The sequence below is a fragment of the Chinchilla lanigera genome, unplaced genomic scaffold (assembly GCF_000276665.1).
Source record: "Chinchilla lanigera isolate Chin_1 unplaced genomic scaffold, ChiLan1.0 scaffold00014, whole genome shotgun sequence".
Classification (NCBI taxonomy): domain Eukaryota; kingdom Metazoa; phylum Chordata; class Mammalia; order Rodentia; family Chinchillidae; genus Chinchilla; species Chinchilla lanigera.
In genome coordinates, this window is record NW_004955415.1 from 10561070 (window position 1) to 10586215 (window position 25146).

At 35.3% G+C, this 25146-nt stretch overlaps 1 protein-coding gene across 2 annotated transcripts in view; it reads left to right on the forward strand.

The window, feature by feature from the left end:
* Window positions 1-24709, forward strand: part of Nr3c1 (nuclear receptor subfamily 3, group C, member 1 (glucocorticoid receptor)) — a gene marked incomplete at its 5' end in the record, with an annotated part of 91075 nt that extends 66366 nt beyond the window's left edge. The window contains 7 exon segments of one of the 2 annotated variants that reach the window (XM_005380692.2): window positions 2198-2364; window positions 4932-5048; window positions 7225-7500; window positions 8400-8544; window positions 13286-13416; window positions 19864-20021; window positions 20531-24709. In XM_005380692.2, the coding sequence (XP_005380749.1) occupies window positions 2198-2364; window positions 4932-5048; window positions 7225-7500; window positions 8400-8544; window positions 13286-13416; window positions 19864-20021; window positions 20531-20683 (1147 nt within the window). In that variant the 3' untranslated portion in view covers window positions 20684-24709. 2 annotated transcript variants of the gene reach the window in all.
* Between the last annotated feature and the right edge of the window lie 437 nt (window positions 24710-25146).

The window sequence follows — 25146 nt, forward strand, 5'->3', positions numbered from 1 at the left end:
TAATGCATTTTGTACAAGATAAGGCTTCAATATCTTCCCAGTGCCTGACATTCAGTTGCCCAGAAGTGTCTGCTGAATAAATGGGTGTAATTTACCTGCACATTTCATTCTTAAGGTATGTGATGAGTAATGCATCCATGAATGTTTCATCCATGATCATCCCTTTCATGAGTTACTACATAGGAAAAAAGCTATATACACTTTCTTTCTCTCTCAACTCTAACCTTCGGCAGGCCTCAGTGTCCTGCACACTTAGCATTGTGACTAGAAACCAACTTCCTTCAGAGATTCACTTCAACAAGGTATTTTTGTTCCTGGCTTTTCACTTAAAGAGCCTAGGTATAGTGAGTTCAAAACGGAACCTCTCCACCTCTTTCATAGATGGTAACGCCCTTAAGTCCAGGATATCTTGCTTTCCCAAAGAGACAAAATATACACTGCTACGTGGTGTAACTTTAATAAACTCTTGCCCTACCTATGTGTGCATGAGGACTTGGGGGACATAAAACATTACATGTATTATCCTTGTATAAATGATAGATAACACACTTTATGTGGCATTCCAAAATCAACAGGTTGCTACCATCCGTTTTTTTGGAAGTCTGCTTGAGAATATGTGACCAGATAAAGAATGGGCAGTTACTAATGATAAGCAGGTTAAAAATTCTTTTTAGCTACATAGTACAGTTTTGGCTCTAAAGGTGATGTGTAAGGTGAAAACTTAGGAAAGTACAGTATTGGAAGCCACTGTAACTTTTCTTGCAGTATTAAGGAGATTGTTTTACTGTTTTATAAACAAATGTGGCAAAATGTTAAGATTTAGTAACTATAGGTAAACAGTATACATATATAGTGTGCTACTTTCAATTATTATGAGGTTGGAAACCTTCAAGAAAAATTACATGCCTTTCAAAATCAACATATATTATGTGCACATCCTGTTTTTAAAAACTACAAACTCAGAATAATAACCAGTATAGTTTAGTACTACCTCATTTTACTACTCTTTTACCATGTATGTAAAGAAGTCCATAGGGATTATAAATTTAACTGGAGTTTAAAACCATATGTTTTATGATGAAAAAGGCCTTTAATTTAAGATGACCAAGGCACTGATATTATATATTTGCCAAAGAGTTTTGTTTTTCTGATATTACAAGTTAGTTAATAAAGACTTGTTTCCATTAAAAAATTAGACATTTAAATAATAGAGAAAAATATATATTTTATATTTTATTATAAAAATATATATTTAAATAAACACCAGACCTGCACTTCTTGTGGTGAGAAGCTTGCAGAATGAAAAACGAGACATGGTAAGAGAAACAGTTTCATGTTTTTCCCCTATTTCTTAGGTGTATTTTTGTCATGAGAGGAAGGCAGAATGATCTTCTATGTTGAAAGCCAGGTGCTTTTCCTAGTATTAATTACAAACCAGACAGATTACAAAAGCAATTACTTCTATCTAGATTCGTCTTTTTAAGCCTTAAGAACTACGGTTTCAGCTAGCTTGACATTGGGAGGAGATATAGGACCAATCTTGTAAGACAATAATTTTTTTTGTTCTGGTAGAGGACATAGGTAGAACTGTAATGAAACTTGAATGAATTTATAAAGATACCAGTTTTAAGGAGGATGGAACAAAAGCCTGATGCAGGAGGATCACAAGTTGAAACCCAGCCTAACTGACTTAGCAAGACTCTGTCTCAAAAACTAAAAAAAGTCTGGGGTATGTAGCTCAACATAAAGACCCTGGGTTGATTCCCCAATAATTCAGAAGTGGGTGGGGGAAGGAGATTGGTATCATAAGCAATTAAAGGAGTAGGAGGTATCTTTTTGGAGTGATGAAATATCTCTCTTAGTTGTGGTGGTAGTTATATGACTTAAATAACAAAACTCATAAACTGTACTCTTAAAATGCCGATTTTGTGACACCTTAATAAAATTATAAAAATAAATCATAAGCAATTAAAATTATAATTGCTGAATGATACACAACTTTACCATTCTGTTGGAGTACACTTCAGAAGAAATGACCTCCTTCTCATCATTTCAGTATATTTAGATGGCATATCATAGTTGTACAACCTGAAGCTAGAGCGATTGCTGCCATGGAGCGAGAAGCTAAGAGAAAGCTAACCTGACTCTGCTGTTACAGCCTGACAGTTAAATCATAACCCTGTTTTTCCTCCTCTAGCCCTGGAATGAGGCCAGATGTAAGCTCTCCTCCATCTAGTTCCTCAGCAGCAACGGGACCACCTCCCAAACTCTGCCTGGTGTGCTCTGATGAAGCCTCGGGATGCCATTATGGGGTCTTGACATGTGGAAGCTGTAAAGTATTCTTCAAAAGAGCAGTGGAAGGTAGTGTGTGTTTTGAAGAGTTCTATTTTTTGTCCATTTGACTCCCATTTCTCAAAGTAGACTGTAAAATTTCTACTTATATGCAAAGCCTACTAAGGTTAGAAAATCAGTAAAGAATGTGGCTCTTAAGTCTTCAGTATAAGGGAAATATTTTTTAAAACACAAGTAGAGCTAAAATTAAAAACATAAATTGGTGGGAGGGAGTTTGACCACTAAGACAGTGGTGTTATGTGAAATGAATGTTGTTAAATTTGGACAGTAACATAATACTCATTTTATTAGAATGAGAGGGTTGGAGTCCCCATAACCTAGTTGACTTCAAAGCCACAAACTATACCAGTTGGTACAGCCCATATATCAGACTAGAACATCTAGGACTGGAAACTGTGAGGGGAAAAAGACATTCGTTTCAGCTCCCCTGCTTTCTTTTATTAAGCCAGGCACCATGCTATATGATACAAATACATTAGACCTGATCTCTGCTCCCTTGGAGGTGACAGTCCACCAAAATGAAAGATGAATTAACAGTTACAAGTACAGAGATTATAATAGAGGAAGAAGTGATAAATTCTGCCTGAGGTCAGGAAAGATATTTTAAAGAAAATTATTTCACTATCTCAGTGTTCTATTAATGTAAACCTTACTCTGGTTATGGATTTAGACTGATGACAGGAACAAGAACAGTATCTCCCTAAAGGAGTTATTCATTCCATAGCAAAGTATTATTAGAAAGGACTCTAATTTTACCAGTGAATCCTCTTGGAAAAAAATAATGTAATTTAGTTATTTGTAGTTTGGAGGCATGTGGCCTGAATGCATTACCTGTAGCTCTGACTGTATTAATTTTTAAAGTAACATAATTACTCATCCACTGTATAGGGATTAGTAGCTGTCTAGAGTTATGTTTATATATCTTTGAGAGTTAGATGAGTCATTTTGTTTGGATTACTTTTTAATACATTAGCGCACTCTAAAGTTACTCATGCTACCCCACCCAGGTGACAAGGGTACAAGTTTTGTCTTAGCTCCCAATGTATCAACTAGAGGTATAAGTAAAGACCATCAGTGCAGTCTCCCTAACAGTGTGGATATTATATAATACATACACAAAAGGGGAGTCTCAAGTGTTTTCCAAGATGTGAAACTGCTGTTGTATATAAGAAATTAGACAAACAGCTTTTTGAATGTGAAAGTCAGAGGCAGTGGAGCCTTAAAAATTATGAACATTAAAAAATATTTTTTACATGTTCTTTAAAACAAGGCTATAGATTCGAATGCCTATCAGGGTTAGCTGTTGTGCGAGAAGGGCAAATTGGTATAAGAGAGCTACATACAAACCTTACCTGAAAGCATCCAGATGGACTTAAACCACAAAACAAAGCTAACTTATCTCCCAAATACACCACTGTGGAAGGCCACATGGCCTTTGTGCTTTATCTCTGCTTTACATTAATTTCTTTATAACATGTTTCCAGATAAAATTTTAAATGTTCATCATTTATGTTGGCTAGGACATATAATTAATAATAAAAGCAAATGTGGACCATGTTAGGTAAATCACTTTACTGTGTTTTCTTTTCGATTTGGACTTCAATGTTCTCAAAGGCCCTTTCCAACTCTAACATTCTTCAGTCCTTTGATACCCTAATTCATAGTTGTTCTGTTTTTCTCAGGTAGACACAAAGAAAATACACATTAGAGCCCAGATACATACTTGGGAGCACTAGTGTATCTGTGCAGGCATGCTGGTCATGTGCAGGACACTCTAATTTTTCTAGGCCAAGAGATCCTCTCTTGGTTTTCATCAACATTCCTTAAACATTCAATAACCAGACTAAAAGAAGACTATAAGAATGTACATTTAGTCTTTTTTGTTTAAGAAATTGTAGTTGTTCTTAATACGTTAATGAACTATGGGTACTAAAAGAGATAGTGACAATCTTAATATTTGAGCTAATGTTGAATCAAACATTGTTATAGTCTGACGTGTGAAATTAAGACCTACCTATGATAGTTTAGTTTGATAATTCTATAACTTGCCTAATCAGTTACAATCTTAATATTTAAGAATATTTGTTTACCTGTCACTCACTTTACATTGGGGATGAGGGGCACATTTTATCTGCATATGGTGGCATAATGTTGAATTAAAGCCATTTTCCCTTTGAGATTCCCACAGTATTTTTAAAACAGTTTCTTCTTCCTTTCATCTCACTGGCATCAGGCCAAAAGTCATAATAAAATAATAAAGTGGTTACTTTTGGTGAGTAGTATGTAGGAGTTTGTAGGATACAATTCTGTTTGTGAATCTGAGAGAGTGCTCAGTTTCTTACTTAGTGAAAATTTATGATTTGGGTACTTTTATGTAGGTGTATACTGCGATAAAGCTTTATTTTAATAAACTTTTTGTAGATGACCACTCAACTTGGTAACTCGTGTCTTTTTAGGAAAGTGCACTCTTACCTTCCTTAATCAGTGAATGCCTTTGGGTCGCAGTTGTGTCCTACCCAAAACAAAAACAAAAAGTTTCTTTAAGACTTGAAATTTTAAGTGTCTTTTATTCCATATAGGACAGCACAATTATCTTTGTGCTGGAAGAAATGATTGTATCATAGATAAAATTCGAAGAAAAAACTGCCCAGCCTGTCGCTATCGAAAATGTCTTCAAGCTGGAATGAACCTGGAAGGTAATGCAAATAAACTGAAAGGAATTGTTCATCTCTGTCGTATAAAAACTGATCATTTTACTTTTTAAGACATAAGTAGATTTAATAATTCACTCAACTTAGTTGTATATGTGCTTGACTAGCATAATTTTGTATTACTGCCCAGTAAAATAGGACTTTGTGAATACTTAGAAGTATGTGTGTCTTATTATGGGTATGCAAGGAAGAAAACTGTAGGAAGCATTGTATGGGTTTTGCTTTGAAAGTAAAGAAGAAACTTGAAAGTAGTTATATTATAGTTTCATATCCCTGTTTATATAACAAGTTGTATAATTGACACTGATGTCATCATTAAAAACTTTGCTCTGAAAAAAAGCTAGAATTCTGCTGTAGTTGAAATGGCAAGCTCTAGGAATATAGTGATCTCATAAATCATGTGTTGTTTAGTATTTGTTGTGATACTAATGCTTTCATTCAGCAAGTATTCACCAACAAGACAGTTATTAGTCATACAATGATTAAAATTTAGTGTTTTACAGTTCACTGCTTAGGTTGACAGAACAGCATGGCACACCACAGAAGGAGCAATGCTGCAGAAACAAGTGGGAAGGTCTCCCTAATTCTGCCCCAAAAGTCAGGGAAAGCACCTTGGAAGAAGAAACATTAAACTCTAAATGTAGAAGCTAAGGAAGGATCAGATGAAAAGTAATGTCAAAAATAGGATCAGATTTGTATTTTTAATTAGATAAGAAAAAGAATGGAATCCATGTGGTTCTCTTGATAGGACAGACTATATAAAGAATCTAATTGTCTAAACCACACATCCAGCTTCAAGTAGGACCAGGTTACTTGACTGCAGAAAGTACATTTTCCTATAAGTTGGAGTAATGATAGGAACTTATTTTACAGTATTTACTGTGTAATAGGAACTGTTCTAATTCTAAAAACAACCCTGTGAGGTAGGGATTCATATTATTATTTTACAGAAGAGAAAATTAAATTTCAGATTACTTTTACTACTCTATTTCTTTACTATTCTGTTGTACAGTGCCTGCAAGATAACATGGCAGCTAAACTGGAATAGTGACATGATCCTGTTTCTCTGTTTTGAAATGTTATCTAAAAATTAACTTTCTCAGTGCCTGCAGAACAGTCTTTAATATGAACAGCAGGCTTTTTTTCTTAACCCACCATATCCATCTTCCACAAACTCTGTATTGTATCATTCTAAGGGTAGGAGGTCTAGTGATTACTTTAACTTGCATTTACTTTTCCCTTTGTAAAATGGTTTGCATGCTGATAACTGAGGCAGGTACCTTTCTTTCATAAAAATTACAATCCTTGCCCTTCTTTGGCATATTCAGTACTGTTTCTTTAAGAGAAAATACTGTAATTCTTAATTCAGTCAATAAAATAACTTCAGGAGTATGAATAAGTTTACTAAAACAATGCAGAGAATTCATGCTGTAATTTCATCACAGCATTTCATACAAAGTCCAAGATACAAGACAACTTTATATAAATAGGAAAAGGATACTTCATTATCCTTTATAGTCATCATTACAAATTTTCCATATAAAAGGGAAATTTCCCATTGATAACTTATGTTTAAAGATGAAGTTTTTCTATTCAGCTCCCCAACTGTTTAGTCCTAATCAGTGTCCGTCATGTACACAGTGGATTTTGCTGTTGTTACAACTAATGCTATTTTTAGCATATGATCTCTCACCTTCCTATCATAAGAGTCTTTGAACAAGTATTTCATGCAGCTACCCTCAGGTATACTACCATAATTTAGGTTAATCCTAAACTACAATTTTTAATCTTTACAAACTTAGATTCTTTCAATTGACAGAAGTCAATATAGCACATGTGAAAATGACAAAAACTAATTTACAGAAAAATTTGCAGAAGTGATTTTGCTCATACTGATTTAACAGTGTTGTAAGACTTTTATAACTGAAGTAAATAAGTTATTGGCTTACATACAAGGAAAAATAGTATTAAAAATTTGTTGGGAATCCTTTGCTTTCAGAAAAAAAATTTCCTACTCTGCCATGTCACTTTATCATAATTGTTAAAATATTTCTCCTCTTTTAGTCTTAATAGTTCCAGCAGTTTAAAATATTTGAATAAACTCACAGCCTATTTCTTCACATTATAGTTCATTTCTGTGTGTTTTTTTCAATACTCACAGCTCGAAAAACAAAGAAAAAAATAAAAGGAATTCAGCAAGCCACTACAGGAGTCTCACAAGATACTCCTGAAAATCCTAACAAAACAATAGTTCCTGCAACATTACCGCAACTCACCCCTACGCTGGTGTCACTCTTGGAGGTCATTGAACCTGAGGTGTTATATGCAGGATATGACGCCTCTATTCCAGATTCAACCTGGAGGATCATGACCACACTCAACATGTTAGGCGGGCGCCAAGTGATTGCAGCAGTGAAGTGGGCAAAGGCAATACCAGGTAAGATGCAGAGGAGTGATAGAACTACATTATAAAATGTGATTTTTTGAACAAAAACTGTCTCACTCTTTATCATCTTCATCTCACAGCACATCTTGTTCTGATGGAGAAGCAGAAAGTTGGGTGAATATGGGCAAGGGGAAAGACTACAGTAAAACTTTTACATTGCTCCCTACTTTTCAGATTATTTCTCATAACAGTGATTTTATAGGGGATGATGTAATGTCAGAACCATCTGAAATCTAAGAGAATAAAATGTATAATTATTTTTAAGAATCCCACTTATTTCCCTCAGGCTGTTTGTAAAACTGGTAAATATCAATGGTGTTGACTTGCCAAAATGTAGAAAGTGAATGTAAAATATTACTTAGTTTTTAAGATAATTTTAAACACTTTTCCCTGTGGAACACCAAAAGGCAGCAGTTAGTGTCAGCCTGACTTTTCAGATAAGAGGGAAATGGACAGGCTTATTGTTCTATCAGGGAAGAAAGAAGTGTGAGCATCAGGGAAACTTTTTTTTTTTGGTTTTTCTCCGGTACCGAGAACCGAACTCACAACCTTGCGCTTGCCAGGCAGGCGCTTTTTGCCGCTGAGCTAAATCCCCAGCCCCTCATCAGGGAAACTTTTAAGTTCACTGGCTGAGCATGATTCCAAACCAAGACTCTTGATTTATTTTACTGTTTAGTTCATTTTTAGTTAAATGGGCAAAAGATGACAAAAGGACAAAACTTTTTTTATACAGAATGCCATTAAAAGGTTCTGAAGGCCTGGGTATTAATGTGTCAGATGACAAACTGCATTAACTTTTGTCTGTTAAGAGTCTTCCCACACCAAGTTAATTGATTTAACAGCTCTTTGGCTGTTCATGTTTCCTCATACCTTGATTTCTCTCCATTTAGGATTCAAGAACTTACACCTGGATGACCAAATGATCCTCCTGCAGTACTCATGGATGTTTCTCATGGCATTTGCCCTGGGGTGGAGATCATACAGACAATCAAGTGGAAATTTGCTGTGTTTTGCACCTGATCTGATTGTTAATGAGTAAGTCATATGTGAATCATTTTGTCTGTATTCCTGAGGGCCTCCTAGTGTAGTTATTTCTAGGTTGAATCAGTCCTACCAGCTAAGAGCCAGGCAAACTCAGAACTATTAGTGCTTAGGACAGGTCGTATGTAATGTAGAACAAGTGTGTGTGGCATTATCACTGTCCCAGCACACACTTAAGGATTTTTTTTTAATAATGGGCATCTGTAGGGTCAGTGAAATCTGTGACAAGTAACAAGGAATCTTACTGTAATGCTGTTTCAATTATATAACCCTATTTCAGAAAGGAAAAGGAGCATGAGAACTCATGTGGCTTCAGTAGGCTTCAGCAGAGACAATCACAGATGAGGACGTCTCGGCTGATGGGTGAGAGGTGTGAACCCAGAAACACGAAGTATCTTTCTGCATGGCAAGGTTCACTAAACGTCTGTGTCTTAGAAAGAACACAGAAACAAATGACTGGTTTTGTTTTGAGAGAGAACCAGTCAAATCAGACATTTTCTTAACCTTTGGGCCTATGCCTCTATTTGTGAAATTTCAGGTGTTCACTTCCATATCATATTTCAGTTGTCAACTAGTTTTCTACTGACAGTGTAGCCTTTGTTGTGTTGATTTATGATTTCTTTGTGAAGCACAGTTCTGATCACATCATGTATCTCTCCAGTGTACGGACATCCTCAGTACCTCCTCATTGACCATCCAGTGTATTCTGTGTATGCTTTCAGCCTTTGCAGAACTTAGCCTCACTTTACTCTCCCCTTGTTCTTCACACACGCACTGTGCCTATTCGGCTAAATCTTTCTTCAAACACACCCTCCGCTTATGGTGTTGTATATCTCTAGTTTTTCACACTTTACTTTTTGTGTCCACACTTGCCTCCTTTTATTAGAATGTAAATAAGGAGTTCACATACATATACCCATTGTCAAAAAAGGAAGTTTGTACTTATGTGAAAAAAGATGGGAGTTTCCCTGTTTTTGTTTATTTTTTTGGTTTTTTTTTCCCCGGTACCAGGAATCAAACTCACGACCTTGCACTTGCCAGGCAGGTGCTGTGCCTCTGAGCTAAATCCCCAGTCCCAGGAGTTTCCTTAATTGTGAGCTCTGGATACTCTTAAGAACCACCCCCAACCCTGCCCCCCCCAAAAAAAAAAAAAAAACTAATGAAATTTTAAACCACATTAGAATAACAGACACTTGTGAGACAATGTGAGTAAACCCATCACTAGTTATTATCAGAACTGAGTGTCACATTAAGAATATGGACACCTGAAGTCATTTCCAGAGTGGCAGGGAGTTTAAAAGTTAACAGTGATGGATAATTAAAGGAAAAAGGAACTTTGCAAGCATAGCCTAAAGACATAGCATATGAAAATATACCAGATATTCCCTGTTGGGTGTGTCAGGTTTAAAAAAAAAAGTTACAGAAAAGCATCTATTTGAGCTCAGTATTAAAAGGGACAGCCTAGATTACAATGTGTAGACAATTCAGACATGACAAGTTCCCATTATTTTAAGTGTTTCAGTAGGGACTGGATGACACAAGTCCCATGTATTTTAAAGAAGAGATTTTTAAAGAAGAGATTCTGAGGCAGTATGCAAAAAGCCACAGGTATCAGGGCAACTGTAGATCCAAGACACCTCTTCTTATGTAAACTCAAAACTAGCTATTTCTCAGGATAAATTAGAACTACATACAGCGGAGATTTCGGGTTTCTCTGCTACTAGACTAGCAGCATAGAAAACCAGTCTGAAAATCCCAGATGAACTCTAAGTTAAATTTGGTATTGCTTCTCTATTGGTGCTACTGATTTTCCAGTACTATATTTATTCAGTGGTATTTGAGTACTTACCAAGTGCCAGGCATTATTATAGGAGTTTGGAATATAATAATGAACAAAATAGATAAGGCCCCTGCTGACCTTCTGATAGGAGAATTCAAATAAATAACCAGAATTATTTCACAGAGCCATGATACAATAGTGTAACTGGAGGAAGGGAATGAAGAAGAGAATGTGCTTAGATTTTATGACTGCAGAAGACCTAAGTAGTTGATCATTCAATGGTGTAAAAGAACACACCATGTGAAAGTAGACAGTTTTCAAAGCAGAAAAAACAAGTACAAAGACTTGAAACAAATTTGGTTTGTTGAAGAACTGAGAAAAAGCAGCTGAGCAAAGTGTTTGAGTTTTTTAGAGAAGTGAACAGATGCCAAAATAAAACAGAATCCTTTAGGCCATGAAATAAGAGTTTAGATTTTATTTTATGACCAAGAAATAGAATAGGTCAGAAGGGAAGAACAAATCTTCATAGTAGTCCTAATATGTGCCTAATACAGTACACAACTTAAGCAAAGAACAAGACAAACAAAAGATCCCTAATCTTCATTTGTTTATGTGTCATCCATAGGAGATACACAGATAACCACCAAATACATAAAATAACTTCAAACTGATTGTTTTTAACTAGACAAAAGTCTATTTCAAACAAGGCAGTTAATAAATTCTTGAGGATGAAACACAAAGAAGAAAGGATCAGGCTTCACTTCATAGTGAAAAAAGACATGACAAGGTATATGAAATACATACATGATCATCAGGTAGGATAATCCTTACCTGTTCCTCCTTTCGGAGGGCTGCTAGAACATGATGATTGGGAGTATCACATGATATGTGATCAATGTCTCTCTGTAATTAGGACTGGGACCATACATGATACTGTATTCAATTGTTTTGTATTGTAAGGGGCCATATCTCACAGCTGTTAGCTAATAGATAGTACCTGGGCTTGGCCAGCCCACGCCTTCACACAGATGCTGTCTCAGTATCTGTATCAGAGAAAGAAGTCACTTGGAACCATTTGTTGCCAAAAAGAACTTTGAAAGTACCACATCATAATGTAACAAGATTGTCTGATCCAATTTTAAGTTAACTGGTAAATATATTTAGCTTATATGGAAACTCAAGACATTTGCACTCATTTCAGAATCCAACCATGCTTTCAAAAAAAAAATGTTTACAGTTTCTATTAAGCAATTTGAAGTCATTTAATTTGAATTAAAACCATGAGTAAGTTTATATGAAATAACAACTTACCCCTTTTATTTGTAAAACTAAAATAATCTAATTCTAGGGTTTTATTTTTAGGGCACTCCAACTTATTAAGTACAGCGTGGTAATGCCACATACATTCCTTACAGAGATGTTGTCTTCCAGTCTACATTAATTTCATTTCCACTATCAAATATATAAGTATTTTTGGAGATTTTTATCTAATTGTTAAAGGATTTTCTTCACTCACTGTTCAACTCTTTAGGAAGATCACTGGCAAGAGGAAAACTAGCTTTGAAGATGGCATTCTTGACACTCTTTTATGTACCTGTGCTGCTACATATGAAATAGACAGGCTCCATCTTTCTTTTTTTAGCCCATTGTGTTTGTGCATTGCTCTGGTGTCTGTGACAGGCAGATTTAGGGTGTGAGAGTAAAGGTTCCAGTCTTCTATATAACTGTAGAACAGTCTCATTGTTGTCCTTAGGTCACAGTGTACAAAGAATATTTTTTACAGCCATTAAGAATGCACTGATACTCTATTACATGGTAACTTTATTGAGATTTTCAGTTATAGGAGGGATTCTAGCCATGAATAGGAAACTAAACAGGAAACTAAAGGCTCCCAGAGAATTCTTAATTACTAGTGGATGATTGGGAAGGTGGCTCCCTAGCGAGAGATTTTAAATTTAAAGAGCCGTGGAAACTCTTCTGTGATCATTTTGGCCCATACAATTCATGTCTAATTCATTTTATCATAGAAAGAAAACAAACCACATCTTTAGTAGAAATAATGACTTTTTTTTTTTGAAACAGGGTCTCACCATGTAGTTCAGGCTGGCCTCGAACTCACTATGTATCCCAGGCTGGCCTCAGACTCACACTGATCTCCTGTCTCAGCCTCATAAGTGCTGGGATTACAGGCGTGTGCCACCATGCTGGGTAAAATAATGATTTCCACTGTAAAAAAAAAAAAAAAATCTTGATTTAAAAAGCCATGAACTAGGCCCATTTTCAGGTTCTTACTGTTACATACTTCCAAAGTAAAAAAAAGTCATGGATGTGATAGTGACTACTGAGATTCATAATCAAGAATTGATTTAGTACATTGAATTAAAAGAATGCTCACTAAAATGTCTATCAGAGGCAGACTTTGAAAGGTGTAAGAAAGTCTAGAGTCATGTGCTAGTTCTGGCCTTTCTACATAACTAAACATGATTGTCTTCAGATGGAACATTATTTAAAAAAAAAAAAAAACGGATTTTCAAGTGGATCAGAGCAAAAATTTCAAGTGGTTTTAAGTGGATAGCCCATATTCACATGTTAAACCTGGATTTAAATGAGCACCTGATAATAAATTCTGTGGGAATAAACTCCATGCTGAAGTAAATAAAATACATGGCATACAATGATAGAAGTCTGTTTAGCTACCATATACTAGTGATGGTAAAATTTTTACAGTTTTCAGTGATATATACAGCTTGCTGTGGCACATGTGTTGTATGATTGCCACCACTTTTTGCCAGGAAAAAGTTTGTTTGTCAAAACTATGGTTCTGCAACAAATTAGCATTAATAGCCATAGTTATGTTTTCATTTATAAGTTCATAATTTTGTAAAACAAACCAAAAGAAATGTACCTTTTTTGGAATTACCATTCTTCCTAATTCACTCTTATTTTCTCTTACAGGCAGAGAATGACCCTACCCTGCATGTATGACCAATGTAAACATATGCTATATGTTTCCTCTGAGTTAAAAAGGCTTCAGGTGTCTTATGAAGAGTATCTCTGTATGAAAACCTTACTTCTTCTCTCTTCAGGTTGGTAGAATACTTTTTCACTTCAGTATGAAATATTAAAGTCTAGAAACAAAAGTTTATATACAAAATAGATAATTTTTTGCTAATAATTGTAGCAAGTTTATTCCTATTGTTTTGCTTGTCAGATGATTTTTTAAAATGTAAAATTTTAGAAAGGAATGTTCAGTGATGCCAAGATTAATGAGACAAATGGGTGCAGGAGAAATATGTACCTGAGTTGCTCAGGGAGTGCTGCTAATCAGAATTTGAGCATACTACTTTCATCTGCCTTTGTTCAATACTACTACTATGTGAGACAAAAAATAAAACAACCCCAATGATTTTGTTTCTGTGGTTGTTACTTGTTACCTAAGGAGTACTGCCTCAATAAGTAATAAAAGAAAGGTCTAGACATGTGACATTGGAGAACTATTCAAAATGTACAAAGAATTCTTAAAACTCAACAATAACAACCTCATTTAAAAAACAACACCAATTTTAACAGGAATCTCACTAAAGAAGATAAATGATGGTAATTAAGCAAATGAGAAGATGCCCCCCCATAATACATCATCAGGAAAAATTAAAATACTACCACCAAATACTGAAAAGGATATGGAGCAACAGGCATTCCCATTCATTGCTAGTGGGAATCCAAAATGGTGTGCAGCCATTTTGGAAAACAGTTTGGTAGTTTTTCACAACTAAACACTCTCCTACCTTGTGATTTAGCAGCTGCACCCTTTGGTATTTATCCAGGGGAGATGAAAATGTTTGTTGACAGAAAACATTCACATGGATGCTTATAACAGCTCTACTGATAATTGCCAAACCTTGGAAACAACTGAGATGTCCTTGTGGGTAAATGGATAAAGAAAAACTGGTACATCCAGATGAGGGAGTATTATTTGGCACTAAACAGAAATGGGCTTTCATGACTTTTATAAGTCATGAAAAACTACAGAAAAACCTTAAATGTACACGACTACGTGAAAGAAACCAATCTGAAGGTGCTATCTACTGTATGATTCCCATTCCATTGCTACATTCTGAAAAAGGCACACTATGGAGACAATGAAAAGATCAGTGATTGCCAGGGATTAGGAGGAAATAGGATTTTTAGGGGAATAAGAATATTCTGTACATTAGTATAAAATATTTTTAATATTACTGGGATGTTGAATATATGCCATTATCCATTTGCTCAAACACATAGAAGGTACACCACCAATTATGAACACTAAACTATAGATTCTAGGCAATAATGAAATGTCAAATAGATTTATCAGTAGTAACAAATATACTTCTCATCAAAAGATACTGATAGTAGGGAGGGCAGCACATGAAAAATCTCTGTACCTTCTTCTAGTCTTATTATGAATCTAAAATAAAATCTTCTATAATCTTTATGCCATTCCACCAAAAACTATGTATCAAATTAATGTTTATAAAAACACCAAGTTAGTGGCTATTTCTTTTTATATACTAATGAGTAAATTTTTAATGTCTATGAAAGTCTTCATTTCAGTAGTAATTATGGATTCATAGTTGCTTAGTAACTTCAAGTTAGGGATATTGCTCATGTACCATAACCATGTCCAATGCATATACCAGTATTAATGCTTTCACAGTATCTTTGCACTATACGATGTTTTGTTAATTGAGATAAGGAATATTAATTTCAATCAAAGCAGAAAATTATAGGTAAAGCTCATTGCTAGAGACCTGATTAATGTCACCTGTAACACATACTTGTTAAAGAAGTAAATCTAGTGTTTCAGTTTCATAAAACCCTGATCAGATTGGTGTCTAGACACTAAATTAATTTGTAAAAAGTAATGGTTTAGATTTCACATGTACCAGACTGACTAAGCTATACATGTTCTTTTCATTGTAGATAGAAACTAAATTGAATTAGTTACATACTACAGATTCTTTCATAATAAAAAAAAGTGTAGAATCACAAGGATAGAAATACATGTCTTATGGATAGACTTTTACTGGTATTGACTAACACTGGTGGTCTTAAAAAATGAAAACAAAATGAAGATAGAAACTCAGAAGTTTAGCTTCATCCTGAAGCTAGCTTTCTCTGGTAGAACACGGTCAGGTTAGTAATATGTAGTAAGTTTAAAGACAAGGGTTAGAAATATAAGTGAAATTGAAAAGTAACAGATGCACCTAAAAGCTGATTATAGACATATTTGAAGGGACTCTTGTACTGACATATTTATCTAAGATCATCCAGAATACATTTTTAAAAGTGTATGTGTTTGTATGTATAAGCAGAACATGAAAAATAAACTTTTTTTGATGTATCAGAGAACTGTCACAGGGCAAACCATCACCAAAATCTGGAGAAATACACAAATTCAGAAAAGCCTCCAAGGTCTGTTTACTGGGACCACAAGCCTCAAGCCAGTACTGGTAGGAAGAGGATTGTAATTTGAATGGGTTCCTGGAGGCTGAATAAAGACTAGAAACTCTCAGAAAACCACTGTTCCCCATTCTTTTTCTTAATTTTATTTTAAAGAGAAAAAAAAAATAGAAAGTCAAAAACAAAACAACAATAAAAATGATACAGAATTTCAAAACAAGGTGATAGGAAATTAACAATAGTTGTTATATATTGTTGTCTTTAAAGTAGCTGCCCAGATCACCAGACATAGGCATGTAAGATCAATAAAACAATTAAGCATCAACTGTTCCTTTCAACAAACCAATAGAAATCAATAGTACAATTATCCCAGCTATCTTGTGTGTGTGTATGTGTGTGTGTATAGATACATATTTATTTCCCTTATCCCAGCTGTTCCTTTTAAAAAAAAGATAAATCTAACAGCAAAACCAAGTTTCAAAACAGGCTATTGGGATAGCCTGTGTATTGTCCTCCTAGTAGTAATTCAGAAGATACAGGCAAGATACCTTGTCTATACGCCATACTCTCTTAGGTTTTACCTTCAGAAACGTATGGTGATGATGACAAAAACTCTTTCATTTTTCTGGTGGCAGAGGGAGAGAGTAAGCATTTGGATAGATACATGGCACATGTTCTTTGTGACAAACGTTTGCCCTGTGAGGGACTTGTTTTTACCAGAGCCTTGTCTGGCCTGGAGGAAAAAGCAAATGGAGAAAATTCAGCCCCTTCTGGCCATCCCGTCTCTTGTAGGAAGGGAGAAGGAGAAAGACTAAGAAACATTTCTGAATCCCCAGGGGTTTAGGACCAGTAAAATAGCAAAGATCTAACCCTAAAGATTACAAAACACTTCCCCTCCCCCATACTTTCACCAGCATTTCAGTACAGTAACAGTGGAGTGCAACTGAGAGAGTAGTTGGAGGTCACAAACTACGTAAGAATTTTTTAGGGGAAATGCAAAGACCACAGAGAGAAAACGAAAAGAAAGTAGGTCCTCTGGCCCAGCTACAGCAAACATTAAACATGCCCATCCCTTCTGGTACATCTTTCAACAAAAAACTACAAGGCATGCTCAGAGGAAGAAACAAGTCAGTTTGAAGAAAGCAAATATCAGGTAGGAAACTTAAATATATATTAAGGGCTATCCTGGAAAAAGCAGAATACATGCAAGAATAGATGGGTGGTATAAGCAGAGAGGTGCAAAATTCTAAGACTGCTAAGGAACTCTCTAAGGACATGTAGAGTTAATGTAAGAACACTGCAGGCAGGCTTTTCAGAAGACTGGGCACAGCTAAATCATTGGGCATGAAGATCAGTAAATGGAAACTTCCCAAACTCAAATGCAAAGACACAGAAAGAATGAAGAAGAAGAAACAATAATCAACAACTCTGGGACAACATAAAAAGGTGTAATGCACAAGTATGGAAACCAGAAGAAAAAGAATAAGAGAAAGGAAAAACTATTTGAAGTAGAAGCTGAGAAATTTCCAGAATTAATCACCAAATCTATATCCTAGAAGCTGAGAGAACACCAAACAAACTACATAGCAAGAAATCTGTGTCTTGCATATGCTACTTACTAATAGAAAACCAAAGACAGGAAAATCTCACAAGAGAGAAGAAAACAGCTTACATATTTTAGATTTCTCATCAGAAACCATACAAGAAGTGAATTAAAATACTTAAAATGTTGAAAGAAAAAAAGCACCAATCCAAAAGAGTGTGTACAGCAAAGTTATCCTTCAGAAGTGAAGGAGAAATACAGACACAGACTTTCTCAGACAAAAAACTTGAGAGAATTTGTCACCATCATTAAACTTGTTTTGGATGACATGCTAAAATAAGTTCTTTAGAGGACAGGAAAACGATGCCTCAGAAGCATGGATCTGTATAAGAAAAGGGCATTAGAGAATGAATACATGAAGATAAAACTTCATTTTTCTTAGTTGATCTAATAACTGTTCAAAGTAATGATAAATTAGATAATTAAAACATGATAAGTGAAATAAATGACAGCATTGTAATACTGTTTAAAAGGTACTCACCTATATTATCTATGTAATTGCATAGTATTTTTTTGAAAAGGGTGCACTGTACATTAGTTGCAAATGAAAGTTGCAAACTAAGCAACTAAAAACAAAAGGAGTAGTAATACACTGAAAGAAAATTAATTATGAAATGCTCAGTAAAATCGGAAGGCAGGGAAGGCAGATACAATAGAAAGGAAAGGAAAGTATGATGAGTAGAAAATAGTTACAAACATGGTAGACATTAATCCCATTATAGCAACCATCACTTTAAAGTGATCTGAAGGCATCAATATACTATTTTTAAAATGACAATAAAAATGTTTGCCAGCACAGACCATCACTAAAAAATATTAAAGAATAAACTTAAAGAAAGGAAAGTAATGCCGGGCGTGGTGGCACACACCTGTAATTCCAGCACTCGGGAGGCTGAGGCAGAAGGATCACTGTGATTTCGAGGCTAGCCTACACTACAAAGTGAGCTCAAGGCCAGCCTGAACTGCACAGGGAGACCCTGCCTAAAAAAAAAAGACAGAAAGGAAAGTAACATCATCTTTAAGAAGGAATAAAGAAGGAATAAAGTGGTAAATATATAGATATATTTAATATGTATTCCATATAAAAAGTTGTAACATCTTTAGTGGCTTAAAAAATGGAACTAAAATATGCAATAATTGCATATAAACCCAAACTGGAGTCTGATAATAATGAATGCTTAAATTCAAAAGATAACTAGAGTGCAAATTAACAAACCATTGAGAGTTTAAGGGGAAGGAGTGTAACAAAACACGAAAAGGGGCATGATGAAGTAGTACAAATGAATTCATAGTTTCTGTAGAGAAGGACTAAATACTCCAAGCTTAACTGAAAGATTAGATTTTTAAAATAACTTTATGCTATTTACAAAAACATCTAAAAGGAACCCACCTTCTGGCACCCTTCTGTTTCTATTACACAGAAGCTATTCTTCCTTTCAGTAAGTTCCTTTCAATAAATTCTCTTAACCTCCAAACAAAAAAAAATCTAAATGAAGACACTGGAAGGTAAAATAGAAGGGTATCCAGTACTGTGCATAGGATAAAAGATGGCAAATTTCTGTAAAGGGCAAACTGATGAACACTTTGAGCCTTCCACAGTCTGTCACAGTCCCTCAACTCTGCCCTTATGGCATGAATATGGTCACTGATAATACTTCAACCGGAAGTCTAGAAACCACAATACAGTCTCTCTGAGAAGTCCTGAAATTCCCAAACCTGCTGAACTGTCTTTGACTACCACTAATTTTTTAAAGTGATATACCAAAAATTTGTATCGGTTTTTCCCATCCAGATTCCGTGAGCTATTTTTAATAATTGTAAGTGCATAAAGAAAGGCAGATGCTTGCTCCTGTTTCTTTTTAGGCTGGAATCATAGCAACTCAGTACGCTAGCACATTTTTAAAATGTACTGCACCCTCCTGACTGTAATCTCAGTACCCTGGGACACTGAGGCAGGAGAAACACAGTTTCAACCCCAGCCTGGGCAGTTCAGCAAGATCCTGTCTCAAAAGGGCCAGGGATATAGCTCAGCACAAAGGCACTGGGTTCAATCCCCAGGACGGGTGGTGTAGGAGGGCATTAAATGCTAATTTCAAAGTCGTAATGAACTAGCGATGCCATAGATATTGTAAAGCATAACTCTTGGAAATAACACTTATTTGTTGAAGCCTCTATCTGAAAATTAGAATTAAATTTTGAGTGCAGAATGATAGCCAAATTCTTTGGTCTTTAAAACAACATTGAGTAATAGGAGGAAAGTGTCATTACCAGTTCTTTTTTATAACTTTAAAAACCAAATGATTCTCCCAAGGTTAAGACCCTCTGTTATCCCGCATTCTCTCTTGGCTGCAGTCTCGCAAGCCTTTGAAAATGCGTATTTTAGAATGCATTAAAACTAAACTGTGAAGTACGGTATTAAGTGCCACACTTGATATATGAAAAATTACAGCAAGGAAATTCTTCAATTGACTCCATCTTAACCTTTTAGTTCCTAAGGAAGGTTTGAAGAGCCAAGAGCTATTTGATGAAATTAGAATGACCTACATCAAAGAACTAGGAAAAGCCATTGTCAAAAGGGAAGGAAACTCCAGCCAGAACTGGCAGAGGTTTTATCAGCTGACAAAACTTTTGGACTCGATGCATGAAGTAAGTGTCAAACATAAAGCCATATGTACAAGAATGTTATGATAGATAAAGTAGGTTTTTATTAGCGTATATAATTACATAACAATAGTCTCCTCTGCCCCTGCACTTGGTCCCCAATTTGTGAAGTTTTCCATATATCTTTCAGTTTTCCATATATCTTTCCTAAGGCCAATTATGAAATATTATTTCATCTACTCATATGTATAAACAATCAATATGGTTTAATACACAAATATTTGAAATGGTAGAATTCCCTGTTTTTGTATGAATAGTCTACTAAATTAAAACAGCATGACCTTTATATATTCTAGACTGAAATTCAGCATGAACACTTGTTTTAAATTGAACTGTATGCAGAATTGCATGAAATTGTCTTTTGTACTTAAGTGCTTATTTTATGACACTACACTTTTTCACCTGCAGAATTCAGGTAAAGACTTGTGTATTTAACGTGACATATTCATCCTAATCAGTTTTGAAGCCTAGTTACACTATATCTTTTCTTGCAGGTGGTTGAAAACCTCCTTAACTACTGCTTCCAAACTTTTTTGGATAAGACCATGAGTATTGAATTCCCTGAGATGTTAGCTGAAATCATCACCAATCAACTACCAAAATATTCAAATGGAAATATCAAAAAACTTTTATTTCATCAAAAATGACTGCCTTACTAAGAAAGATTGCCTTAAAGAAAGTTGAATTTATAGCTTTTATTGTACAAACTATCAATTTGTCTCATAGAGGTTTGTTTTATTTTTCTTTGTTTTTGTCTGTTGTTGCTGTTGTTGCTGTTGTTGCTGTTGTTGTTGTTAAGTATGCACTACATGTGGTTTATAGAGGGCCAAGACTTGGCAACAGAAGCAATTGAGTCATCACTTTAAAGTGATGGGTAAGTAGATACTGAAATTTATTACTTGGTACATCCTAGAAATTAGAAAGAACAATGTGGGAGTAATCTCCACCATCAGAGAAGGATGGCACCCGAACCACCAGTGCCCAAAGTCTGTGTGATGAACTTTCTGCTCATACTTTTCAGCTGGCTGGACAACACTTTCTAGACTTTTTGTTGGTGTATTTTCCCATGTATAGTTAGGATAGCATTTTTGATTTATGCATGGAAACCTGAAAACAAGTTTACAAGTGTATATCAGAAAAGGGAAGTTGTGCCTTTTATAGCTATTACTGTCTGGTTTTAACAATTTCCTTTATATCCTTTAATCAGTGAACTACGCTTGCTCATTTTTTCTTACATAATTTTTGTATTCAAGTTATTGTACAGCTGTTTAAGATGGGCAGCTAGTTCATAGCTTTCCTTAACAAACTCTAAACATTAATCTTCTGCGTGAAAATGGGTTGGTGCTTCTAACCTGATGGCACTCAGCTATCAGAAGACCACAAAATTGACTCAAATCTCCAGTATTCTTGTCAAAAAACAGCTCATATTTTGTATATATCTGCTTCAGTGGAGAATTACATAGATTGTGCAAATTAACCCTTCTAACAGGTATAGAGCACCTAATCCAGTGACCTGGGTAAACTGTGGATAATGACTACCAAAAACTAATTTAAAAATAACTATTAAGAGGCCCTGTTTGTACCCAATGCCCTATTCTCTGAGATGGTTAGATGGCAAGAAAGTTGGTAAACTAAATGTCTTTTGGGACCTTTTGAAGTAGTGTGTATAATTTCTTAAAAGTTACGATTCCAGATACCAGCTGTAACATGGCTGAAAGTTTTTTTTAATCAGACCAAGTAATTCCTCTCACCAAACTTTACCCAAAAACTAAATCTCTGATATGGCAAAAGCGGCTAAACACCCATTTTCACATTCCCATCTGTCATCAATTGGTCTATCTTTCCTAGTGGTACAGGAAAGCTCAGCTACTGATCTTTGTGATTTAGAACTGAATGTCAGACTTCTATGTTTGTAGAACTACACATCCCTACGTGTGCCATAGAATTCAACACAAGGCCTGTGAATTTCTTCACTGTTGAGAATTATTTTAAAACAGAAGCTGTAGTAGCCCTTTCTGTGCGCATCTTACAAACTTTCTGTAAACTCAAAACTTAACATATTTACTAAGCCACAAGAAATCTGATTTCTATTCAAGGTGGCCAAACTATTTGTGTAACAAAACTGAAAATCTAATATTAAAATACGGAACTTCTAATATATTTTTATATTTAGTTATAGTTTCAGATATATATCATATTGGTATTCACTAATCTGGGAAGGGAAGGGCTACTGCAGCTTTACATGCAATTTATTAAAATGATTGTAAAATAGCTTGTATAGTGTAAAATAAGAATGATTTTTAGATGAGATTGTTTTATCACAACATGTTATATATTTTTTGTAGGGGTCAAAGAAATGTTGATGGATAATCTAAATGATTCATAGTGTGTACAAATGTTCATACAGGAAACAGTGGTCTCAGAAACAAACAGGTTTGCTCTAGAGCAGTGATGGTGAACCGTTTAGAGCTTTCAATGATACAAACTGCCCCATGGCATGATGCGTGCCATAGGTTCGCCACCGCTGCTCTAAGGGAAGATGGAAACTGGCCCTGTGTGCGGTGAAGGTTGCTGAGGCTCTGACCCAATCAGCTCACAGAGGAATTAATTCTTTGCCTCCCCTTCGGACTACCCTTCTCATTCCAAGAGTGAGTCTGTTAGCACAGGTTTAGTTTACTAAATCTCCCCTTGCATTTGCAGTGTGTAAACAAGACAGAAAGGTGGTACTTACATATTTATAGGCATCACCTAATAGCAGGGTTATTTTCACATACAGCCTCTCCAACAGGCTTAAGAAGTTTGGCAATAATATGCATAGAGGTACCAGCAATATGTAAATAGTGCAGAATCTCATAGGATGCCAGTAATACACTAATTCCTTTCTATCCTACCAGAGTTCATTTCCAAGTAAAATGAGGACATGTTTATGTTTCCTTTGAATGCTTTTGAATGTTATTTTCAGTATTGTGGAAAAATTATTTAATTAATAAAAATGTAATCATTTGTTTTTTGAATGCTCTCTAAAAGGGAACGTTCCTTTTGTAATGGTTTAAATTTTCTCAAAGTACTTTAGGATGGTTTGTAACCCAGCTGGTTGTGAATTTATGGTGCCTAAGAAATACCACTTGAATATCAGCAATGACAGTGTTAAATTTCAAAAAAGATCTTCTCAAAGTAGATTGTTCATTTATATAATGTTCTATGGTTAAAACCAGAAAGCACGTCACACTTTAATCTTTAGTCCCAACAACCTTGACTTTCAAAAAAAACGTTGTCAAAAAGTCAACTGACAGTCATAAAAACTAGGAGGCTTTTCATTAAATGAAAAAAGAAGCTATGCTCCTTTCAAATATGTGAGAAAGTTACCTAATTATGTTTGAGTATAATTACGGATTGAAGTGGAAAAAAGTTTGAAAGCAGCTTCATTTTCTAGGTGTGTGGTTTCTTGCCATCCCAAACTATAGCAGTAACTTCAGTGAGAGCTGGTGACGAGCCTAGGTGACTCACAACAAATCCAAAAGTATATTTAAATTACTGGTGGTACAAAGTGACCATCTTGGTTTTCTTTGCATTGCTGTGGGATACTGTACAAGCAGGACTGAAGAGCTAAGGGCTTGGCATTTCTTCGGTGTACCCTGATGTGCAGAACTATCAGAGGGAACCTAAAGGAGCACCTTCTTTCTCTCTGGGGGAAGAGTACTTGGGCACCCCACAAGGAAGGCTACCATGATGAGGGGCTGAAGAGCTTCTAATAAGCACAGGATGTGCTCTGCGCAAGCACACACAGGAAAGCCAACGTCACTTCAGAATTTGGAGGGCTGACGGGAGGAGATGAACAATTTCATTTTTATTTGCCCTACCATTAGGTCCCTTTTAAGTACCCTAAAACTGCTTCATGAAATGAACAACAATATTACATACTTTGGTCTGTCAAAACGCAAGAATCATGATAGCCTTCAGTGAGATTTTGATCTTGGTTGGTCACCCCAATGACTGCAGCTGTAGATCAATGTGTTTTTATGTGCCTGGTTTCAGTGTTCAAAGGGAAAAATAAAAGTGTACAGAGAACACTTTAAACCACTTTGGGTGAAAGTTTTATCATATTCCAGACTATTTTCAATCAGCCTGGTCCACCAAGGATTCGTGACCAGGTTTTCAGGAAAGGATTAGCTTCTCTCTAGAAAATGTCGGAAAGATTTTATTTTCTGATAAAAAGCTGTTTGAAAATACCCTCCTGAAATAACTTGCTTAACTACATATAGATTCAAGTGTGTCAATATTCTATTTTGTATATTAAACAAATGCTATATAATGGGGACAAATCTATATTATACTGTGTATGGCATTATTAAGAAGCTTTTTCATTATTTTTTATCACAGTAATTTTAAAATGTGTAAAAATTAAAACCAGTGACTCCTGTTTAAAAATAAAAGTTGTAGTTTTTTATTCATGCTGAATAATAATCTGTAGTTTAAAAACTGTCTTTTTACCTATGCAGTGAAATGTCATACTGTAAAGTGTGGAAATGTTTAACTTCTATTTTTCATTTAAATTTGCTGTCTGGTATTATCAAACCACACATTTGTACTGAACTGGCCGTAAATGTTAGTTAGCCATTTACAGCAATGCCAAATATAGAGAAACATCATAATAAAACTCTGCTTTTTCATTATGTGACTCCCAACATGCTTTTGTAAAACTTGTGCAGTTCTAATTTTCTGACTCTTTTTGTCCTTCTAGTGAAGGTACAGCTACCACTTCAAGGAAACTTAAGATGATAAGGTGGACCTTTAAATGTCAATGTGGCAGTGTATGCATGCTAATAAGACATAAATTCAAACTGAGCTCTACGCTGGTGTCAAAGACCCAAGGATTATCCCACCCGTGCCTCAACTGGCTGTGTCCGTACTACTACAAAGGGCACTGAGAGAAGGAAAAGGAGACTCCTGAGGCTGCTCACATGCAAGTTCTTACCATGAAAGATGACATGTAAACAAATGTTATCTAGTTAAAATTCTTAGCTTACTTATTTTAAGCTCTAGTCTTATAAATACAGTATAGCAGTGTTGTACAACAAAGAAAATAAAGACAGAGACGGAAAAGCAGTAA